Raw genomic sequence first — 20037 nt, 5'->3', positions numbered from 1 at the left:
TGGGGGGAAGGGGATGGTTTTCAAGGAAGGGTTTATGCTTAAGTTTGATAGAAGGTAGGAGAGCTCGTGATCTTGGGTTATTAATACACGAGGTATAGATCTAGGATAATACAATAACCTATGGATGTTTGTTTTCCATTGTATGTTGTGGAAATATTACGTTAAGAAAATGTTGGATTTACAGTTATGGTATTCTGCCATTATGCTTATAATAAAGATTATTTTATCCAAAGAAAAAAAAGTGAAATCTTTTCACATTTTTTTAGGCACTGAAAACTCCTGGTATCAGTATACCCTTTTACAGATTTGGAAGTTACAATGCAGTCCTCATGCCTAAAAATGTTATTTTGCATGGTTTGACTACAGACCATAAAATTCAAAATCCTGCCAATACAGCTAGGAATTGTCAATATTTATTTTGGAATACTATCAGGTTGTTTTTATTGGAATCAGCAGGTTAGAAGAGATTATTGCAGTAGAAAAGTTTAGCCTTGGATGTTATGTACACAAGTCTTCCAAAAAATAAATGATTGACCGAAAAGCTGCTAAATTTCAAAGTCCTGTACTGGATATATTGCAACTGAAAATAAAACTGCCTATACAGCAGACATCAGAAGATTTTGTGGCTGCATAAAATGGCATTTATGCTTCTGTCATTTTATAGAGCCCCTCTAGGATTTCTTCTTTTTCTCTTCTTGACATCCTTCAGATTTGCTATGGGTGGAAACCTGCTAGTGATTCCCCAGGATGGTAGTCACTGGCTCAGCATGCAAGCTGTAGTAGAGGAGCTCCATCAAAGAGGGCACAAAATAGTGATGGTCATACCAGAAGTCACCATCCATATAAGACCTTCACAACATTATACAGTAAGAACATATCCAGTGCCTTATTCAAAAGAGTATTTGGAATTAAGGATCAAAGAACTAAGTTTTAACATTTTTGCTGAAGAACCTTTCCTGCAGAAAGTTTTCACAATGTATAAGCGAATATCAAATTTCTCCAGATTCATGTTTTCTGCTTGTAAACACTTTTTGCTTGAGAATGAGATGATCCAGACTCTGAACGAGAGTAAATTTGATGCCATCTTTATTGATCCTACCTTTCCATGTGGAGAGATTGTTGCTGAATATCTGTCCCTCCCATCTGTTTATTTCTTACGTGGTATCCCATGTGCAATTGAATATGAGGTTTCTCAGTGTCCAAGCCCCCCTTCTTATGTGCCAAGAATATTTACATCTTACACAGACCACATGACATTTCCTCAGAGAGTGAAGAACCTGTTGGTGAACCACTTGAACCCTTTGCTCTGCAGTATTCTTTATTCACAGTATGGAAATTTAGCTTCAGAGTTTCTTCAAAGAGATGTGACAGTACTTGACCTTTTCAGCCATGCCTCTGTCTGGCTGTTGAGATATGACTTTGTGTTTGAATATCCACGGCCAGTGATGCCCAATATGATCTTCATTGGAGGTGTCAATTGTGCTCAGAGGAAGAATTTATCTCAGGTTTGTTTTCTTTACTTAAAACAGATTACTGTATTTAACAATTTTGTTTTAATTAGAGATAATGAAACATGCTTCTGCTACTTTGTAAACTTTTTTGATGGACCTTTAAGCCATGAGGCATACAGCCAAATGCAGAGGATGTAGGCACTTAGGTAACATTTCTTCCCTTTGAAATCTCTTTCAAAGGGAAGGAGTGTGGTAGCCGTGTTAGTCCACTCTTAAGGTTATCAATAGAAATCAAACAAAATAAAACATGGAAAAGAAAATAAGATGATACCTTTTTTATTGGACATAACTTAATACATTTCATGATTAGCTTTCGAAGGTCGCCCTTCTTCCTCAGATCGGAAATAAGCAAATGTGCTAGCTGACAGTGTATATACTGTAAGTGAAAACATTCAAGCATTACTATGACAGTCTGACAGGGTGGGAGGATGGGGGTGGGTAGAAGGTATGCATGGGGACATCAAAGCATATCATTGATATTCTAACAGGATGGGTGTGGATAGGTGAGGGGAGGGTGATCAACAGAGAAATACAGCTTCATGGTTTATGCTAAAATTCTAAGAAATAAAATGGCAAAGCTAGAAAACATAGCACTGAATGAAGGGGTACTGAAGATTTAACTGGCATCTGAGACCTAGTGGAAGGAAGTTAACTAATAGGGACACTATGATACCAGATTTCAAATTATATAGCAATGATAGTGTGAATCACCTTGGTGGAGGGGTGGTGTTATATGTGTTGGATCCACTTGGCAATAGCAATCATAAAATGATAGTGTGAGTCAAATTGGTGGAGGGGTGGTGTTATATGTGTTGGAACCACTTAGCAATAGCAATCATAATATGATTGGATTTAATTTAATCACTGGAGTAAGGACATTAAGGAAATATCTTTAGATAGATTTCACGCTGAAAATGGATAACATGAGGAAAGTGATTAGAAAAAAAAGCTAAAACCGAGCAGCTGCAAAGCTTATGTCACATACTTAGCCTTCAGGAATCTTCCCTCACATAGGAAGTAAGCAATCTTTTATACTGTTCCCAGTCATAGTCTGAAGATGTGGGCTGCCCTAATTGGCCCACCAAGGATGCACTCTAGTTTGAATGCATCTCCTCTGTTTGGCTGTTTATACATATTTAAACCCTGGAGCTCCCAATCTATCTTGCTGTTAGATAGGTCTCACTTGTGAGCTCCTGAGTGCTCTATTCTGCTGATCTTCAGCATGTGATCTTTGTCTGCCTTCTGCATATTCTGCCTGTTTCCTGATCACTCTTCTGCCTCCTGTTATGGTGATGTCCCTATTCTATACTGTTGGGTTTGACCATGGTGCTCATACATCCTGGCTCATCTTGTGCGTCCAGGGTCTACTCTACCTCTGCAGATCTCAAACTTGTATTCCTAGTCCTGGTAACCTCCTGGATTTGCCAGCCGATCAGAGGGAAAACAGCAACACAAATAGATGTGAAGCAGAGTCAATGTAGAGGACCTCAGATGAAACAAACAAGCAGAGCCAAACTGCTGAAGAAATAATTTTATTGAAGGACCAGACACCACCCACGTTTCAGCAAATGCCTTTGTCAGGGGTCAAAACAAAGTTGAAGTTTGTGGCATCCTCCTTTACAAATCTATGGACACAATTTCAAGGAATCAAGAGTACATAAGTACATAAGTGTTGCCATACTGGGGCAGACCAAAGGTCCATCAGGCTCAGTATCCTGTTTCTTTTAGGAAGCTTTCCAAACCTTTTTTAAACCCTGCTAAGCGAACTACTTTTACCACATTCTCTGGCAATGAATTCCAGATTCTAATTACACGTTGAGTGAAGAAATATTTTCGCCGATTCATTTAAAATGTATTACTTTGCAGCTTCATTGCGTGCCCCGCTAGTCCTAGTATTTTTGGAAAGAGTAAACAAGCGATTCAGGTCTACCCGTTCCATTTCTCTCAGTACTTTATATACCTCTATCATATCTCCTCTCAGTTGTCTTTTCTCCAAGCCGTTTCAGCCTTTCTTCATAGGGAAGTCGTCCCATCCCCTTTATCATTTTCATCGCTCTTCTCTATACCTTTTCTAATTCCACTATATCTTTTTTGAGATGCAGTGACCAGAATTGCACACAGTATTCAAGGTGCGATCGCACCATGGAGCGATACAAAGGCATTATAACATCCTTATTTTTATTTTCGATTCCTTTCCTAATAATACCTAACATTCTATTTGCTTTCTTAGTCGCCGCAGCACACTGAGTAGAGGGTTTCAAAGTATCATCAACGATGACTCCTAGATCCTTTTCCTGGTCGGTGACTCCTAACGTGGAACCTTGCTTACTTGGTGTCCGACTGTGTCATCTGGCACAGCTCTGATCAATGTCAATTGCATTGTATCCTCCTTCATTGTCACAATTGTGGTGCTGTGCTTGTCAAGGCTCTTGACAAAGGCACACCAGCTGAAGCATGGCTGTGTCAATTATTTCTACAATATGTTTGCAGTACTTTGGAAGCAATAAAGACTTACTTATTTTATCTAGCTTTGACTTCCTTGTCTTTTGTCTCCACACTCCTTGTTGCTGGCTTTGCACGTGCTCGTGAGGATTGGAGTTTTTCCTTCTTCTGTTTTGTGGCTTCCAACCTTTTTTTATTTTTGTTACATTTATACCCCACGCTTTCCCACTCATGGCAGGCTCAATGCGGCTTACATGGGGCAATGGAGGGTTAAGTGACTTGCCCAGAGTCACAAGGAGCTGCCTGTGCCTGAAGTGAGAATCAAACTCAGTTCCTCAGGACCAAAGTCCACCACCCTAACCACTAGGCTACTCCAATATGTGAGCAGGGGCAAGCTTGTGTGCTCCTGGTTAGCTAACTTTAGACTAAATGGGGCTGCCTGTAAATCCTGGTGAGATTTTTAATTTTGTATGCAACAAAATCATTGCGGTTCAGTTTGGCTGGGCAGGCTAGTTCTGTTGTGGGGGTTGCATTAGGCTGTTTACTATTCTGAACAGGTACTTAGTTGAATTGGGAGAAATATTGTTTTTTGGCTGCTGTTAAAGCTTGATGGTACTTTGTCATGTGTTTCCTACAGTTTAGCCTGTCCTCATCCAGGAAAGATTTACACCATCTCCTTTCCAGTTTCCATCCTTCGCACTTAAGTGTCTGAAGTTCTGGAGAAAACCAGGTTGATCGTTTGTGAGTGGGGCATAAAGACCTTTTTTATTGGTGCCATTTTCTCTAGGGTCTTAGCTAAGTGTGTTATTCCAAATATCAACCTGCTGTGACACTGTATTTGTCTTTTCATCAACATGTGGTTAGTCTAGGGCCTCTAGGAAATTCTCAAGTCAGCTTTTTCTTGTCTCTGATCGTCTTCCAAATTCTGGAGATGCCATTTGTTTCAGGTGGTCACTTAGAGAAAACTAAATTAGAAAGGTGGATACTAAGGACATTCAGAGGGGCATTTTCGATATGATGTTGAAGTTAGACTTTGGACATTTTGTGCTAAATGTCCCAAACCCGAATAGGAAATATAGCCATTTTCAAAAAAAACAAAACGTCTATTTTTTTTTTTTTTTATACCGTTTGTAGCATCTTTTTGTGCTTTGTGCATTTATCTCTTCAGGCCATTTTCTGAGAAAAAAAAAAGTACAAGTGAAAAACATAGGAAATCAAGCCAATGGGATATAGGAGGTGCCAGCATTTTTAGCAGACCTGTCCCCCAGATATCCATGGAGAGCAGTGGGGCACCCTAGTGGGCACTGCTGTGGACTTCATATAAATGATCTCAGATACACCTCTCACCATTGCTTCTTATCTTGTCTGCTGAGCCCCCCAAACCCCACCCAAACCCATTACCCCCAACTGTACACCACTACAGTAGCCCTTATGGGTGAAGGGGGCACCTATGTGTGGGTACAGTGAATTTCTGGTCAGTTTCGGAGGGCTCACAGTTTCCACCACAAGTGTAACAGGTAGGGGGAGGTATGGGAATGGGTCCACCTGTCATAAGTATATAAGTATTGCCACACTGGGCCAGACCAAAGGTCCATCAAGCACAGCATTTCGTTTCCAATAGTGGCCAACCCAGGTCACAAATACTTGGCAAGATCCCGAAAAAAGTTCAATAAATTTTATGTTGCTTGTCCCAGAAATAAGCAGTGGGTTTTCCCCAAGTCAATTTAATAATGATCTATGAACTTTTCCTTTAGTAAGCCGTTCAGACCTTTTTAAACCCCACTAAACTAATCGCCTTTACCACATTCTCTGGCAATGAATTCCAGAGTTTAATTACACGTTGAGTGAAGAAATATTTTCTCTAATTCGTATTCAATTTACTACTTTGTAGCTTCATCGCATGCTCCCTAGTCGTAGTAATTTTGGAAAGAGTAAAGAAACGATTCATGTCTACTCGTTCCACTCCACTAATTATTTTATAGACCTCTATCATATCTCCTCTCAGCCGCCTTTTCTCCAAGCTGAAGAGCCCTAGTCACTTTAGCCTTTCCTCATAGGGAAGTCGTCCCATCCCCTTTATCATTTTCGTCACCCTTCTCCGTACCTTTTCTAATTCCACTATATCTTTTTTGCATGCACCACTACACTACTCAAGGAACCTGCATGCTGCTCATTAGAGGACGTGGCTATAAAATCTGAGGCGGTCACAGAGGCTGATGAGTACTGTTTTTATTAACATTTTTGGGGGAGTGGGAGGGGGTCATCCCTAATTCCCTCCAGTGGTCATTTAGGGCACCTTTTTGTTTCTTATTCATTATGAAAATAAGTCTAGACCAAAATGTTGAAGTTTTCACCCTAGATGTTTTTATTTTGTTCTATTATGACATGCCCTAATCCTGCCTTCAAAATGCTCCTGAATATGCCCTTGTGATTTGGACACATTGCAGAAGAAATGCATAGATAAACATCTGCAAAATAGGATTAAAAAATACTGATTTGGACATTTTGAGAAGAAATCCATTCAAATGGTGCTTTATGACATTTTTTGGACATTCTTCTCTTTCAAAAATGAACTCCTCAGTCTCTTCTGCAGAGTCAATCTATTTTGATTAAAGAGAACTTATTATTACAGTATAAGATAAAGAATTTAGAAAACCAACAGAGGTCTAAGACATTATGCTTTATATATTTCCCAAAACTTCCTTCAATAGCTCCTATCATAACTTTCATTAAATATTTGTCTGAAAATACCGGAGAAATCTTATCCTTCAGTTTTAAACCTATTGGTGAAGGAGCAAAAGTCTCATTTGAGAATTTAAATCTTACACAGACAATTGAGGATGAAATTTTGGGTTTAAAACCTGCAACGTTCATTGTTACCTTTGTGTTACAACCAGATAGAGACTGAATTTTGAACCAATTTTTGTCATAGAGATGATCTCTTTATGAACTGTAAGATCAGAGTACTTCCTGATGTATCTAGAGCAACACAAAAGTGGCATCAACTCTTCCTCAAACTTCACCCACGAGTTTTAAAGGTGGGTGGTCTTTTTTGGTTGAATTTCCTTTGTGTGTTTTGAAATTGAACTCAGTGAAATAAGGTTTCTTTGATCGAGCTCATTTAAGACCACTGTAATTCACATGGTAATATAGCTGTTAGTGTTTCGAATGACAATAGCTCTAATGCTGTTTTTTATTTTTACCTCATTCTTTAGTATCTGCTCCACAGGTCATATCACCCCTCTCCTCAGGTCACTTCACTGGCTTCCAATCAGATACTGCATTCAATTCAAGCTTCTCCTTCTTACCTACAAATGCACTCAGTCTGCCGCCCCTCACTACATTTCTACCCTCATTTCCCCTTACGTTCCCGCCCGAAACCTCCGTTCACAGGACAAATCCCTCCTCTCTGCACCCTTCTCCACCACCGCCAACTCCAGGCTCCGCTCATTCTGCCTCGCCTCACCCTATGCTTGGAACAACCTTCTTGAGCCCATACGCCAAGCCCCCTCCCTGCCCATCTTCAAGTCTCTGCTTAAAACCCACCTCTTCATTGCTGCGTTCGGCACCTAACTCTTACCGTTCAGTAAATCCAGACTGCCCCAATTTGACCATTCACTTGTCTACTAGATTGTAAGCTCTTTGAGCAGGGACTGTCCCTTTATATAAATTGTACAGCGCTGCGTAACCCTAGTAGCGCTTTAGAAATGTTAAGTAGTAGTAATAGTAAGTAGTAGTAGTAGTTATTCCTGGAATTGTGGATTTTTCCCAAGTCCATTTAGTAGCGGTTTATGGACTTGTCCTTTAGGAAACCGTCCAACCCCTTTTTAAACTCTGCTAAGCTAACCGCCTTCACCACTTTCTCCGGCAATGAATTCCAGAGTTTAATCATACGTTGGGTGAAGAAAAATTTCCTCCAATTTGTTTTAAATTTACTACACTGTAATTTCATCGCATGCCCCCTAGTCCTAGTATTTTTGGAAAGCGTGAACAGACGCTTCACATCCACCTGTTCCACTCCACTTATTATTTTATATACCTCTATCATGTCTCCCCTCAGCCGTCTCTTCTCCAAGCTGAATAGCCCTAGCCTCCTTAATCTTTCTTCATAGGGAAGTCGTCCCATCCCCGCTATCATTTTAGTCGCCCTTCTCTGCACCTTTTCCAATTCTACTATATCTTTCTTGAGATGCGGCTACCAGAATTGACCACAATACTCTAGGTGTGGTCGCACCATGGATCGATACAACGGCATTATAACATCCTCACACCTGTTTTCCATACCTTTCCTAATAATACCCAACATTCTATTCGCTTTCCTAGCCGCAGCAGCACACTGAGCAGAAGGTTTCAGTGTATTATCGACGACGACACCCAGATCCCTTTCTTGGTCCGTAACTCCTAACGTAGAACCTTGCATGACGTAGCTATAATTCGGGTTCTTTTTTCCCACATGTATCACCTTGCACTTGCTCACATTAAACGTCATCTGCCATTTAGCCGCCCAGTCTCGTAAGGTCCTCTTGTAATTTTTCACAATCCTGTCGCGATTTAACAACTTTGAATAACTTTGTGTCATCAGCAAATGTAATTACCTCGCTAGTTACTCCCATCTCTAAATCATTTATAAATATATTAAAAAGCAGCGGTCCTAGCACTGACCCCTGAGGAACCCCACTAACTACCCTTCTCCATTGTGAATACTGCCCATGTAACCCCACTCTCTGTTTCCTATCCTTCAACCAGTTTTTAATCCACAATAGGACATTTCCTTTTATCCCATGACCCTCCAATTTCCTCTGTAGCCTTTCATGAGGTACCTTGTCAAACGCCTTTTGGAAATCCAGATACACAATATCAACCAGTTCCCCTTTGTCCACATGTTTGTTTACTCCTTCAAAGAATTGAAGTAAATTGGTCAGGCAAGATTTCCCCACACAAAAGCCGTGCTGACTCGGTCTCAGTAATCCATGTCCTCGGATGTGCTCTGTAATTTTGTTTTTAATAATAGCCTCTACCGTTTTCCCCGGCACAGACGTCAGACTCACCGGTCTATAATTTCCCGGATCTCCCCTGGAGCCTTTTTAAAAAATCGGTGTTACATTGGCCACCCTACAATCTTCCGGTACCACGCTCGATTTTAAGGATAAGTTGCATATCACTAGCAGTAGCTCCGCAAGGTCATTTTTCAGTTCTATCAGTACTCTAGGATGAATACCATCCGGTCCAGGAGATTTGCTACTCTTCAGTTTGCTGAACTTGCCCCATTACATCCTCCAGGTTTACCGTGAAGTCAGTAAGTTTCTCCGACTCGTCCGCTTGAAATACCATTTCTGACACCGGTATCCCACCCAAATCTTCCTCGGTGAAGACCGAAGCAACACCTCCGGTGGTCATCTGGTCAGTTTGGGCCCTTTTTTGGGACTTGGACCTGAAAAAAGAGGGTCCAAATAAAGCGGACCAAATTCTCATCCAAAACGCCCTTCTTGTTTCGATTATCAGCTAAAGACGCCCATCTTTCCTCGGCCGATAACCACGCCCCAGTCCCGCCTTCACCACGCCTCCGACACGCCCCCGTCAACTTTGTTTGTTCCTGTGACGAAGTGCAGTTGAAGATGACCAAAATCGGCTTTCGATTATACCGATTTGTTCGCCCACGGGAGAAAGACGCCCATCTCCCGATTTGGGTCGAAATATGGGCGTCTTTCTCTTTTGAAAATAAGCTGGATAGGTTCATTTGTACAAGCAATCTGCTTTGATCCACAATAACATCAATACAACGTTTTCTCTTCATAAACTTTTTACATTTTCCTCCGCCTCTTCCCTCCCCCTAAGCCCCCCTCCTCACTTCCCTTCCCTTCCCGGGATTCACTCTGTCTACAGTCTCCTATTTTGTCCACCATTCAAATGTTCATTAAATGACCTCTAGGTGCAGGTGCAGGGTTAACCAAAAAGGACTCCCAACAGTTCTGAAAGGCTCTTGCCAGGCTGTCAAAATAGTTTTGCTTCGCTACCATAATTGCACGTTGCACAAAAGTTCTGCATCCTTTGGGCAGTGGCTGTACTAGGTCTGGGCGCCCAAACAACAATCGAACATCATAGCGCCAACTTATTGTCCAAACCTTTGAAATCTGCTTGATCAGTTTTCTCCAAAACCCACTGACCTGAGGGCAGTGCCAAAACATGTGTCCCAGTGTTGCTCCCTCCTCTTTGCATTTTGGACATGCACCATCTGGGGAGAGTCCCATATGGAATGCCCTCCTGGGGGGAATATATGCCCGCATGGCAAATTTGTACTGCACTTCCCAATAGGTTGTTAGTCCTGTGGTCTTTCTGTATCCAAGAAGCTGTTCTCTCACTATCTCAGCTGTAATTGTTGTCCTTAACTCTGCGCTCTACGCTTTCGCTAGTGTTGCACAGTTCGGAACCTCTGCCATGTCTTTAAGGTGTCTATGATAATAGGCCAGAGGAACCTTTTGTTGCGCTCCCAATGAGAGAGCCGAGCCTAATTCCTCTTGTACATCCTCCGTTAGTGAATCTTGTGATAGACTCTCCATGTAATGTTTTAATTGATAGTAGTGAAACCAGTCAGTTGGCCTTAGAGAAAACTGGGTTTGTAAATCCTCCCACGACTTAATCTTTCCTTCCGTGTTCAGTGCGTGCATAATGTACACCAACCCTCCTCTGCTCCATCTTTGAAACGGTTCATGTATCTTCCCCGGTGGGAAGTCTTTGTTTCCGCATATGGGCAGATATGGGGTCGCATGTGTCATGAATCTGTGATATCGGCACACCCATCCCCACGTTGCTCTGGCAGCTAGTAGCATCTACACTATATTCAAAAGGATGTTCTCCTCTTCTGTTCGCTTATGCAGCAGGTAGCTTATATGATTATCTTTTGTCTCTCTCATTTCGAGACCAGTAGGTGTAAAATACTGCGTCAACCGGAGCCAATCATTCAGATGTCTCATCCCACTTGCTATCATCATGTGTCTCATGTTCAATAGCCCCAAGCCTCCATATTCCACCAACACCTGCAGCAGGGACATTGCTATTCTAGGTTTCTTCCCTTGCCACAAAAAGTTTTACAGGATCTTTTTAAATTTCTGCTCATCAATTTTAGACAAATATAGTGGTAATGTTTGAAACACATATAGCCATCTAGGCACTATCATCATATTGTACAAGGCTATTCTTCCCAAGAGCGTTAAAGGAAAACCTTGCCACATTTGTAATCTTATTCTAGTATCATTCAACAACTTCTTTAATTCCATGCATACAAGTCTGTTAATTCCCGGGGGATTCTGACTCCCAAATATTTGAAAGCATCTGGTTCCCACTCTATATTCTTTGGCAGTCTCTGTTGCATGTTATCCTCATTTAACACCTGCAATGCTCTCGACTTTTGTATGTTCAACTCATATCCTGAGAGATCGCTGTACTCCTGCACCACTTCCATAATCTTGGGGATCGATTGGTCAGGCTCTTTTACTATTACCAGCAAGTCATCCGTGAATGCCAGTGCTTTGACTATGCCGCCTAATTCTACTCCTCTTACTCCTACTTCTCTTTTCAGAGCTCTCAATAGAGGTTCCATTGACAGCATGAATAAGAGCGGTGACATTGGACATCCCTGCCGAGTTCCACGTCGGATCTGAAATTGCCCCCCTTTCACCCCATTCACCAAAATGGATGCCTCTGGCTTGTTATATAAGGCTTGCAGTGCCTCTTAGTACCATCCCTGGATTCCCATGTACCTAAGTACTCCAAACAGGAATCTCCAGTCCACTTTGTCAAACGCCTTTTCGGCATCTAAGCTTAAGATCAGCGCTGACTACTACTACTACTACTTGACATTTCTAAAGCGCTACTAGGGTTACGCAGCGCTGTACAATTTAACATAGAAGGACAGTCCCTGCTCAAAGGAGCTTACAATCTAAAGGACAAATGTACAGTCAGTCAAATAGGGGCAGTCTAGATGTCCTGAAAGGTATAAAGGTTAGGTGCCGAAAGCAACATTGAAGAGGTGGGCTTTGAGCAAGGATTTGAAGATGGGTAGGGAGGGGGCTTGGCGTAAGGGCTCAGGAAGTTTATTCCATGCATAGGGTGAGGCGAGGCAGAATGAGTGGAGCCTGGAGTTGGCAGTGGTGGAGAAGGGTACTGAGAGGAGGGATTTGTCCTGTGAGCGGAGGTTACGGGTGGGAACGTAAGGGGAAATGAGGGTAGAGAGGTAATGAGGGGCTGCAGACTGAGTGCATTTGTAGGTAAGAAGGAGAAGTTTGAACTGTATGCGGTATCTGATTGGAAGCCAGTGAAGTGACCTGAGAAGAGGGGTGATATGAGTATATCGGTTCAGGCGGAATATAAGACGTGCAGCAGAGTTCTGAACAGATTGAAGGGGGGATAGATGGCTAAGTGGGAGGCCAGTAAGGAGTAGGTTGCAGTAGTCAAGGCGAGAGGTAATGAGAGCGTGGACAAGAGTACGGGTGGTGTGCTCAGAGAGGAAAGGGCGAATTTTGCTGATGTTAACGAGAAAGAAGCGACAGGTCTTGGCTATCTGCTGGATATGCGCAGAGAAGGAGAGGGAGGAGTCGAAGATGACTCCGAGGTTGCGGGCAGATGAAACGGGGAGGATGAGGGTGCCATCAACTGAGATAGAGAGTGGAGGAAGAGGAGAAGTGGGTTTTGGTGGAAAGACGATAAGCTTGGTCTTGGACATGTTCAGTTTCAGGTGGCGCTGACGTCTTTTCCTGCTTACACTTTGCCATTACTAACAGTAAGCGCCTAACATTACTTCCCGCTTGCCTATTCTGCACAAAACTCCACTTGTTCCTCTCCTATAATCTTTGGTAGGATCTGCCCTAATCGTTTAGCCATGATACGAGCCATAATTTTTGAATAGCAAGTCTGGGTTTCTTAACTCTCCAGATAAAACAAGATAAGTGGCGCTGTAAAATACGAAGATCTTTTTTTAAGAGAAGTATTGGGAGCATCTGGAAGGTGTAAAGCCACTTAGGGAACTCCATCATTTGAAAAAGATGTATTCTACCATGGATGCCTAAGGGGAGAGAGTGCCAACCAGATAAAGTTGTGACAGTCGTATCCAATAAATGAGAGATATTAAGATGGTATCATTCTGAAGGTATCACGGATAAACAAATTCCTAGGTAACGAAATGAATGACGGACCCAGTGCCCAGGCACCTCGTCCAAAGATGCCAGAGCTAGTGATTTCTGCAAATTTAATCAGAATCCAGAGAAGTCACCATATTCCTGAAAGATAGTCATCAAATTTTCCAGGGAATGAAGAGGATTCATTAAATTAACTAATAAATCTGCAAAAACTGAAATATTAAAGGAGGAGGAGCAAAAAGGTACACCCTCAATTTCTGGGTTAGCTAAAATGTCTCTAATCAAAGGGTCAAGGACCAAAACAAAGAGCAAAGGCAAAAGTGGCCAACCCTGACAAGTGCCCCACCGGACTGGAAATGGTTGGGAGAAAAGACTAATGACCCACATAACTACTAAGTAGTAAATTTAAATTGAATCAGAGAAAATATTTCTTCATTCAACAAGTAATTAAACTCTGGAACTCGTTGCCAGATAATGTGGTAAAAGCAGTTAGCTTAAAAGGGTTTAAAAAAGGCTTGGCTAATTTCCTAAAAGAAAAGTCCATAAGCCAAGATGGACTTGGGAAAATTGACTGCATATTCTAGAATAAGCAGCATAAAATCTGTTTTGCTCTTCTGGGATCTTGCCAGGTACTTGTGACCTAGATTGGCCAGTGTTGGAAACAGAATACTGGGCTTGATGGACCTTTGGCAGTATGGCAATGCTTATGTTCTTAGTAAGAGGAAAGAATTACTGAAAAAGTGGTTTTGAGAAGATTTGACTTTTTGTTTAACTCCTCCACCAGAGTCTTTGCCTTGCAGCGCTTGTTTGTGGAATTTCTCCGGGTTGGTTTCTGGGTTGTTCCTGGACTGTAATTTAATTATTTTGGGATTTTTCAGAATAAATATAGTTATTTGTGAGTTTATATTGCTTTATTTATATTTATGTAATTCTATTTTGTATTCTGCTCAGTAGGAGCCTTTTGTAATCTTGATAAGTAAGTTTGTAGCTTTTTGAATAAAGTTTTGTTTTTATTGATTTACAATATTATTTAGCCTTTACCTTTGATTGTTAAAGTTATAGATAAGGGCTTGCATATATATTGCTACCATATATTTTGATTTATAGAGAAAGAAACGACAGGTTTTAGCAGTCTGTTGGATATTTGCAGAGAAAGAGAGAGGAGTTGAAGATGACCCCAAGATTATGAGCTAATGAGACAGGGAAGATGAGAGTGTTAACCACAGAGATAAAGAATGGGAAAAGAGGAGAGGTGGATTTAGGGGGAAGATAAGAAGCTCAGTATTACATTGCTTTGGGCCTACAAGCATAAAAAGGTGTCCTTGTATTCTTCTAAACTAATGTGCTTAAATGAAGTAATATCAACAGAGTAAAGAGCTTGGGGTAGCTTTTAAGGTTTCAGAGAAACAGTATTACTAACAGCATGTGTCTCAGCATATAAAACTTTGAAAATCAACAGGAAGCCAGTGCAAATGCATTAGTATCGGTGAGATGTTTATACTTAGAAACCCCACAGATAAGTTGTGCAGTCACATTCTGTGAGATCTACAGGGCTCTAAGCATGTACATAGAGAGGCCTAAAAATAAAGCATTGCAATAGTCAAATAATGGGAATACATAAGCCTGCACGACCATTCGAAAGTTACTTGAGCTCAAGAATTCCCTCAAATTACGTTAACAATTTCAATTTTAAAAACACCCTCTGTATTACTGTTCTTCAATGGGGCTTCAAAGACAAGGAAGAATCTAAAATAATCTCTAAGGACTCCTTTTACTAATGATTAGTGCATGCTAAATGCTAAGAAGCCCATAAGAATAAAATTACTGAAGTATGTGCTAAATCCATTTGTGCACCTTAGCCCTAAAAGTTTCAGTTCTCTAGTGACAGGTATATCAAAACCATTAAAATGAAAAACAGTTTAAAAATCCATATTGTTCCCCACATTCCTAACTTGAGTTTTAGGAACATTTAACTTCAGTTTATTTGCCGCAACCAAGACTTCACTGCACGTAAGCAAGAAGAAAGAAATGTAATAGTGTCAGTAGCAAAATTCTGAACAGGAAAAAAAACAACCTGTAATTCTGCACAGTTTGTATTCCATCTTTCTGGTCTTGGTTAATGCTAGGTGTTGAAACCTGTTGGGTGTAGTTCAGCCAGTGGTAAACCCCTGTGTTCATCTAGCCAGGTTTAATTTATTCCTAAAGTGTCGAGATGCTGTTCATGGATGACATCATGGATCACTGAGGATGTCTTAGCAGCAGATCTGACATTCACCAGGCCTATGGCTCCAAAGGCTGGTCTGGGGGTAGCTTTGGTATGGCAGTGAGGCTATCATTTAAGTACTGTTAGGTAGGTGTTTAACTTCTTGTATATACAACTACTACTACTACTTATCATTTCTATAGCGCTACCAGACGTACGCAACGCTTCACACTTGAACATGGAGAGACAGTCCCTGCTCGATAGAGCTTACAATCTAATTATGACAGACAGACATGACAAGTAAGGGATAAGGGTTAGGACAGACAGGACATATCAGGGATAGGGGACAGTTGAAGGGTTAGGTTTAGGTTTAGGAGTTAGAAGCAGCATCGAAGAGGTGGGTTTTTAGCTTAGATTTGAAGATGGCCAGAGATGAGGCTTGGCGTACCGGCTCAGGAAGTTTATTCCAGGCATATGGTACAGCAAGATAGAAGGAACAGAGTCTGGAGTTAGCGGTGGAGGAGAAGGGTGCAGATAAGAGAGATTTGCCCAGTGAGCGGAGTTCCCGGGCAGGAGTGTAGGGAGAGATGAGTGGAGAGGTACTGAGGTACAAGAAGTTAAACACCTACTGTTAGGTATTTGTCTTCTCTTTGATTGATGGGGATTATAGTTTCCTCTCCCGCATACAGTGGTGTGCTGGAGCCGGCTCGCACCGGCTCTACAGAGCCGGTTGTTATTCTTCACGAATTTTGCGAGCCGGTTGTTGTCTCTGTCAGCAGGGGACGGTCACGGGAACAAAGTTTTTCCCCCCCCTACAGCCGGGAGGCCTCCTCGAGTCCTCGTGCTGCATTGGGCTGCCTGGTTGACCAGTGGCGTGCTGAGGGCAGGACCGCAACCCAATAAGGGGGGGGGTGTCATGGTGTCCTTCTAACTTCTTCTGTTACACCCTACCTGCTGCCTCACTTGTCTACTCCCAGCGATTCCTCCAGTCTCCAAGTCGCGTCCATGATCGACATCACGATGCCGCTCCTTCCTCTCTCTGTCTCTCCGCCTCTCTGGTCTGAGTCCCGCCCATGACTCACGTCACGACGTCTTCCTCCGCATCCTCCCCCTGCGGCACCCTGCGCGCCCTTCTTGCTTAACGGATCCCGAGTCCTGCAGGTGTTTGGTGCTTTCTGCTTGCTTCAGTGCACGCTGTGTCCGTCTCCTCACACCCCTGCCTTGCCGGCCAGCCAGGCCACCAGTCTACTGTATCGTCCAGGTCCAGTCCTCCCTCCTCCTCGTCTTGGATCTTCACGTCCAGTTTCATTCTTCCAGCCAGGTAGGCCCCAGCGATCTAATATTTATTTAAATTGCCTAAAATATTTTTTATTGTATTTTCTGCTGCTGCTAGTGCTAGTTTTACACGAGCAGCAAGCTGCAGCTAGGGGCCTGCCTCCTGCCTGGGTCCCGGGGGGGGGGGGGGGGGGATCAAAATGTGAAAAGGAAGAGGGGCCTGGGGGGGGGGGGGGGGCAAGATAGAGCACTACTCTGGATGGGAGAAAGAGGACAATAATGGCAATGGGCATGAATGGCCAAATTTCAGTGAGGATATCCTGTTTCCTGCTGGGTTCGTCTTAAGTTAACTGTTGTTGTAATATATAAAGTTGATAGAATATATATTGAAATTAAATGGACGTAGAATTATTATTAAACTCTCCTTTCATTGGGGCACACATGGAATCAGATCTGTTTTGTAGAAAGTTACCTTTTAGATACACAAATGGATTATTCTGTTTTGAACATGTTTCAGGGGGAAGTGGTTTTATTAGTCAAAATAAATATTTTGTTTCATGCAGATTTTTTTTGTTTATACATAAATGGGCTGTATAAGCCCCTAGTGTAGCCCATATTGGTTTTCTTATATTTTGTTCTTGTGATAACTTATAATGTGCCAAAACTGAAAACTCTTATCTCTGTCTGGTCGGTAATAAAAGGAGCTCATTGTGAACACTATCTACCCAAAAGGTTGTTTTGTGGCTTGGTATGGTCGCGTTTTCAATATGGTAATACTACTACGGCCCAGCTAAGGAACAGCCAGGTTATTTTGAGTTAGTTTTCACTGGACCAAACTTGCTTTCCTTGTGCCACCATCACTATCCAGCAGGTAGGCAGTGTCTTAAAAGATGGAGGAGAAATGATTTTTTAAAAAACATTTATCACACATTCCAAGCAAAGTTGGCTTACATTTCAAAATACACTGGGACAGAATAATAGAATTCAGTTATATCATGGGAACAAATAGATGGATATGTCTGAAACATTTGAGATTAGCATATATATGATATGTACCCAACTGAGCATTTAAAAGTTTGTCCTTTAATGATATCATATGTTCAGAAATCCATAGCCATTTAGTATAGGTAGTTATTCAATGATTATCACATTCACACACCAGAACAGGCATCCATGATCCATCACATCACATTGCAAAAGAAAACAACTTCTACAGAGTACGTCCAAAATTTAATTTTTATTTCCTTATTTCTTTCTTCGAAAATTCCAGACAGCACATGTACAGATCAGTAGGAGGACCCAAAGCACTCCAAAACAAGTAAAGTCAGAAACAACACAGTTTATTGTTCAACCACCCTTAGGATTTACCTTGGGTTTAAAATTCAAAACCATGTGCATATCCTTTGTACCAATAATGTATAATAAAGTTACATTATCAGCCCCAGACTCAGTCAAACTCAAATCTAGAAGGAAGTTTTTTTGAAAAGTAGTTTGATGTGTGTTAAGTAAAATCCAATTACACGTTTGCTACAATTAAATATTTCTTTAGCAAAGATATATTAGCAACCATTTAAATTTTGTATCCTCTATTTGGGCTCCACAAAAATGGTAACCCTACGTAGGTTGTTTTACCATATTTATTGTACTATAAATGTTAATAATAATAATAATAAATTTATAAATTTAAATGTAACAAATTATTTTCAGACTGTGATGATCCCTAAAATGCGAAAACGACAGAGTGATCTATTAAGTTTTTTATAAGTGAAGAACATGAGGACAGATACTGAAAATGATGGGAACGAAAATCATTGTAGAGAGAAGCCAGCAGAAACAAATGTTAAGTCTGTTGAACAACCAGTTATTGAAGAAAACCCATCATGTTCATCAAAAGAAAAAACAGATAATCTTGCATTTCCAGATTGTTGGACTGAGAAACAATTATCTATGTTTACAAAACAGTACGAATGGCTTGACATAAAAGAAAGTAAATTTGGATGTAAGGATTGTTCGAAAGTTCAGCATTTAGGGGTGTCAGCAGGAAAGCATGTCCATGTATCCAAGGAATGGAGTGCATATTTAGTAACCCTAAATGGCAGTAGTAAAACCACTAGGCAAGCTTCTATACGGAAAAAAATTAGGGAACATGACGTTTCTAAATCTCATGCTAAAATTCAACATTTGTTAAAAGAATCAGCTAATGACTCAATTTCCAGTTTAGTGCATAAATTAAATAATAAAAATATTGAGGCTACTGTAAAAGTTTTTAATACTATTTACAGTTTAGTAAAACGTAATAGGCCTCTGTCTGATATAGAAGGGGCAATTGAATTGCAAGAGAAAAATGGAGTTGATGTAGGCAATTGTTTGCATACACGTTACAGTGCAACAAGAATAGCAGAACACATTGCAAATGAAATTAAGATGAAAATATTTAAGAATATTATAGCAGAGAATGCCAAAATTTGTATCATAATTTATGAGGCATCTACAGTTTCAAAGAAAAGCACCATAGTGATTTATCTGCAATGTGCAATTCAATCTGCCCCTGCACCTGTAATAGTATTTGTTGATTTAAAAGAATTGGTATCAACCACAGCAGAGAACATTTTCAACACATTATTGTCTACATTAAATGACTATGGCTTTGATATTGAATATTTGAAAGCAAACTTGATTTCGTTTTGTTCTGATGGTGCTAATACAATGCTGGGAAGAAAGTCTGGAGTAGCTGCAAAGTTGTTAGCAAAATTTCCTAAAATCATCATTTGGCACTGTTTAAATCAGGGGCGTAGCTACGGGTGGGCCTGCCTGGGCCCAGGCCCACCCAATTTCAGCCCAGGCCCGCCCAGCACCAGCCTGCGAGCCAGCAGCCAATGCCTCAGCAGCCAATGCCTCAAGGCTGCCTAGACAGTGCCTGCCGGTGCCGCGCTTTTTAAAAAAAAAACATTTCTCGTCCTTAGCGCCGTTAGCGTTTCTTCTTTTTGTAGCGCCGGCCCTGCTGCTCAACAGGAAAAGCAGCAGTGGCCGGCAATGGGAGCTGGGGCTGGTGCTGGCATGCAGGGCGGGCCTCGTCGAAGAAAAGAGGGAAAACATGGAAGGATGGGGAGAAAAAGAGGGAAAACAAATGGAAGGATGGGGAGAAAAAGAGGGAAAACAGATGGAAGGATGGCAGAGAATGAGGGAAAACATGGAAGGATGGGGAGAAAGAGGGAAAACAGATGGAAGGCTGGCAGAGAATGAGGGAAAACATGGAAGGATGGGGAGAAAGAGGGAAAACATGGAAGGATGGGGAGAAAAGAGGGAAAACAGATGGAAGGATGGCAGAGAATGAGGGAAAACATGGAAGGATGGGGAGAAAGAGGGAAAACATGGAAGGATGGGGAGAGAAAGAGGGAAAATGGATGGATGGGGAGAGAATGAGGGAAAACATGGAAGGATGGGGAGAAAAGATAGAAAACAGATGGAAGGATGG

The 20037-nt window shown here is 41.5% G+C and overlaps 1 protein-coding gene across 3 annotated transcripts in view; it reads left to right on the top strand.

The window, feature by feature from the left end:
* The window catches only part of LOC115473772 (UDP-glucuronosyltransferase 1-9-like), a 423701-nt gene that overhangs the window by 135704 nt on the left and 267960 nt on the right, over positions 1–20037 (top strand). Inside the window, exon 1 of one of the 3 annotated variants that reach the window (XM_030208864.1) lies at positions 590–1505. The exons of the other annotated variants lie outside the window; for them this stretch is intronic. Within the exon in view, the coding sequence (XP_030064724.1) occupies positions 636–1505 (870 nt within the window). The 5' untranslated portion in view covers positions 590–635. Of the gene's footprint in view, positions 1–589; positions 1506–20037 lie in introns of those variants that run through there. 3 annotated transcript variants of the gene reach the window in all.

This window comes from Microcaecilia unicolor, chromosome 7, assembly GCF_901765095.1.
Source record: "Microcaecilia unicolor chromosome 7, aMicUni1.1, whole genome shotgun sequence".
NCBI classification, from domain to species: domain Eukaryota; kingdom Metazoa; phylum Chordata; class Amphibia; order Gymnophiona; family Siphonopidae; genus Microcaecilia; species Microcaecilia unicolor.
Note: the sequence above shows the minus strand (reverse complement) of the source record. Positions and strands in the feature narration are given on the sequence as shown.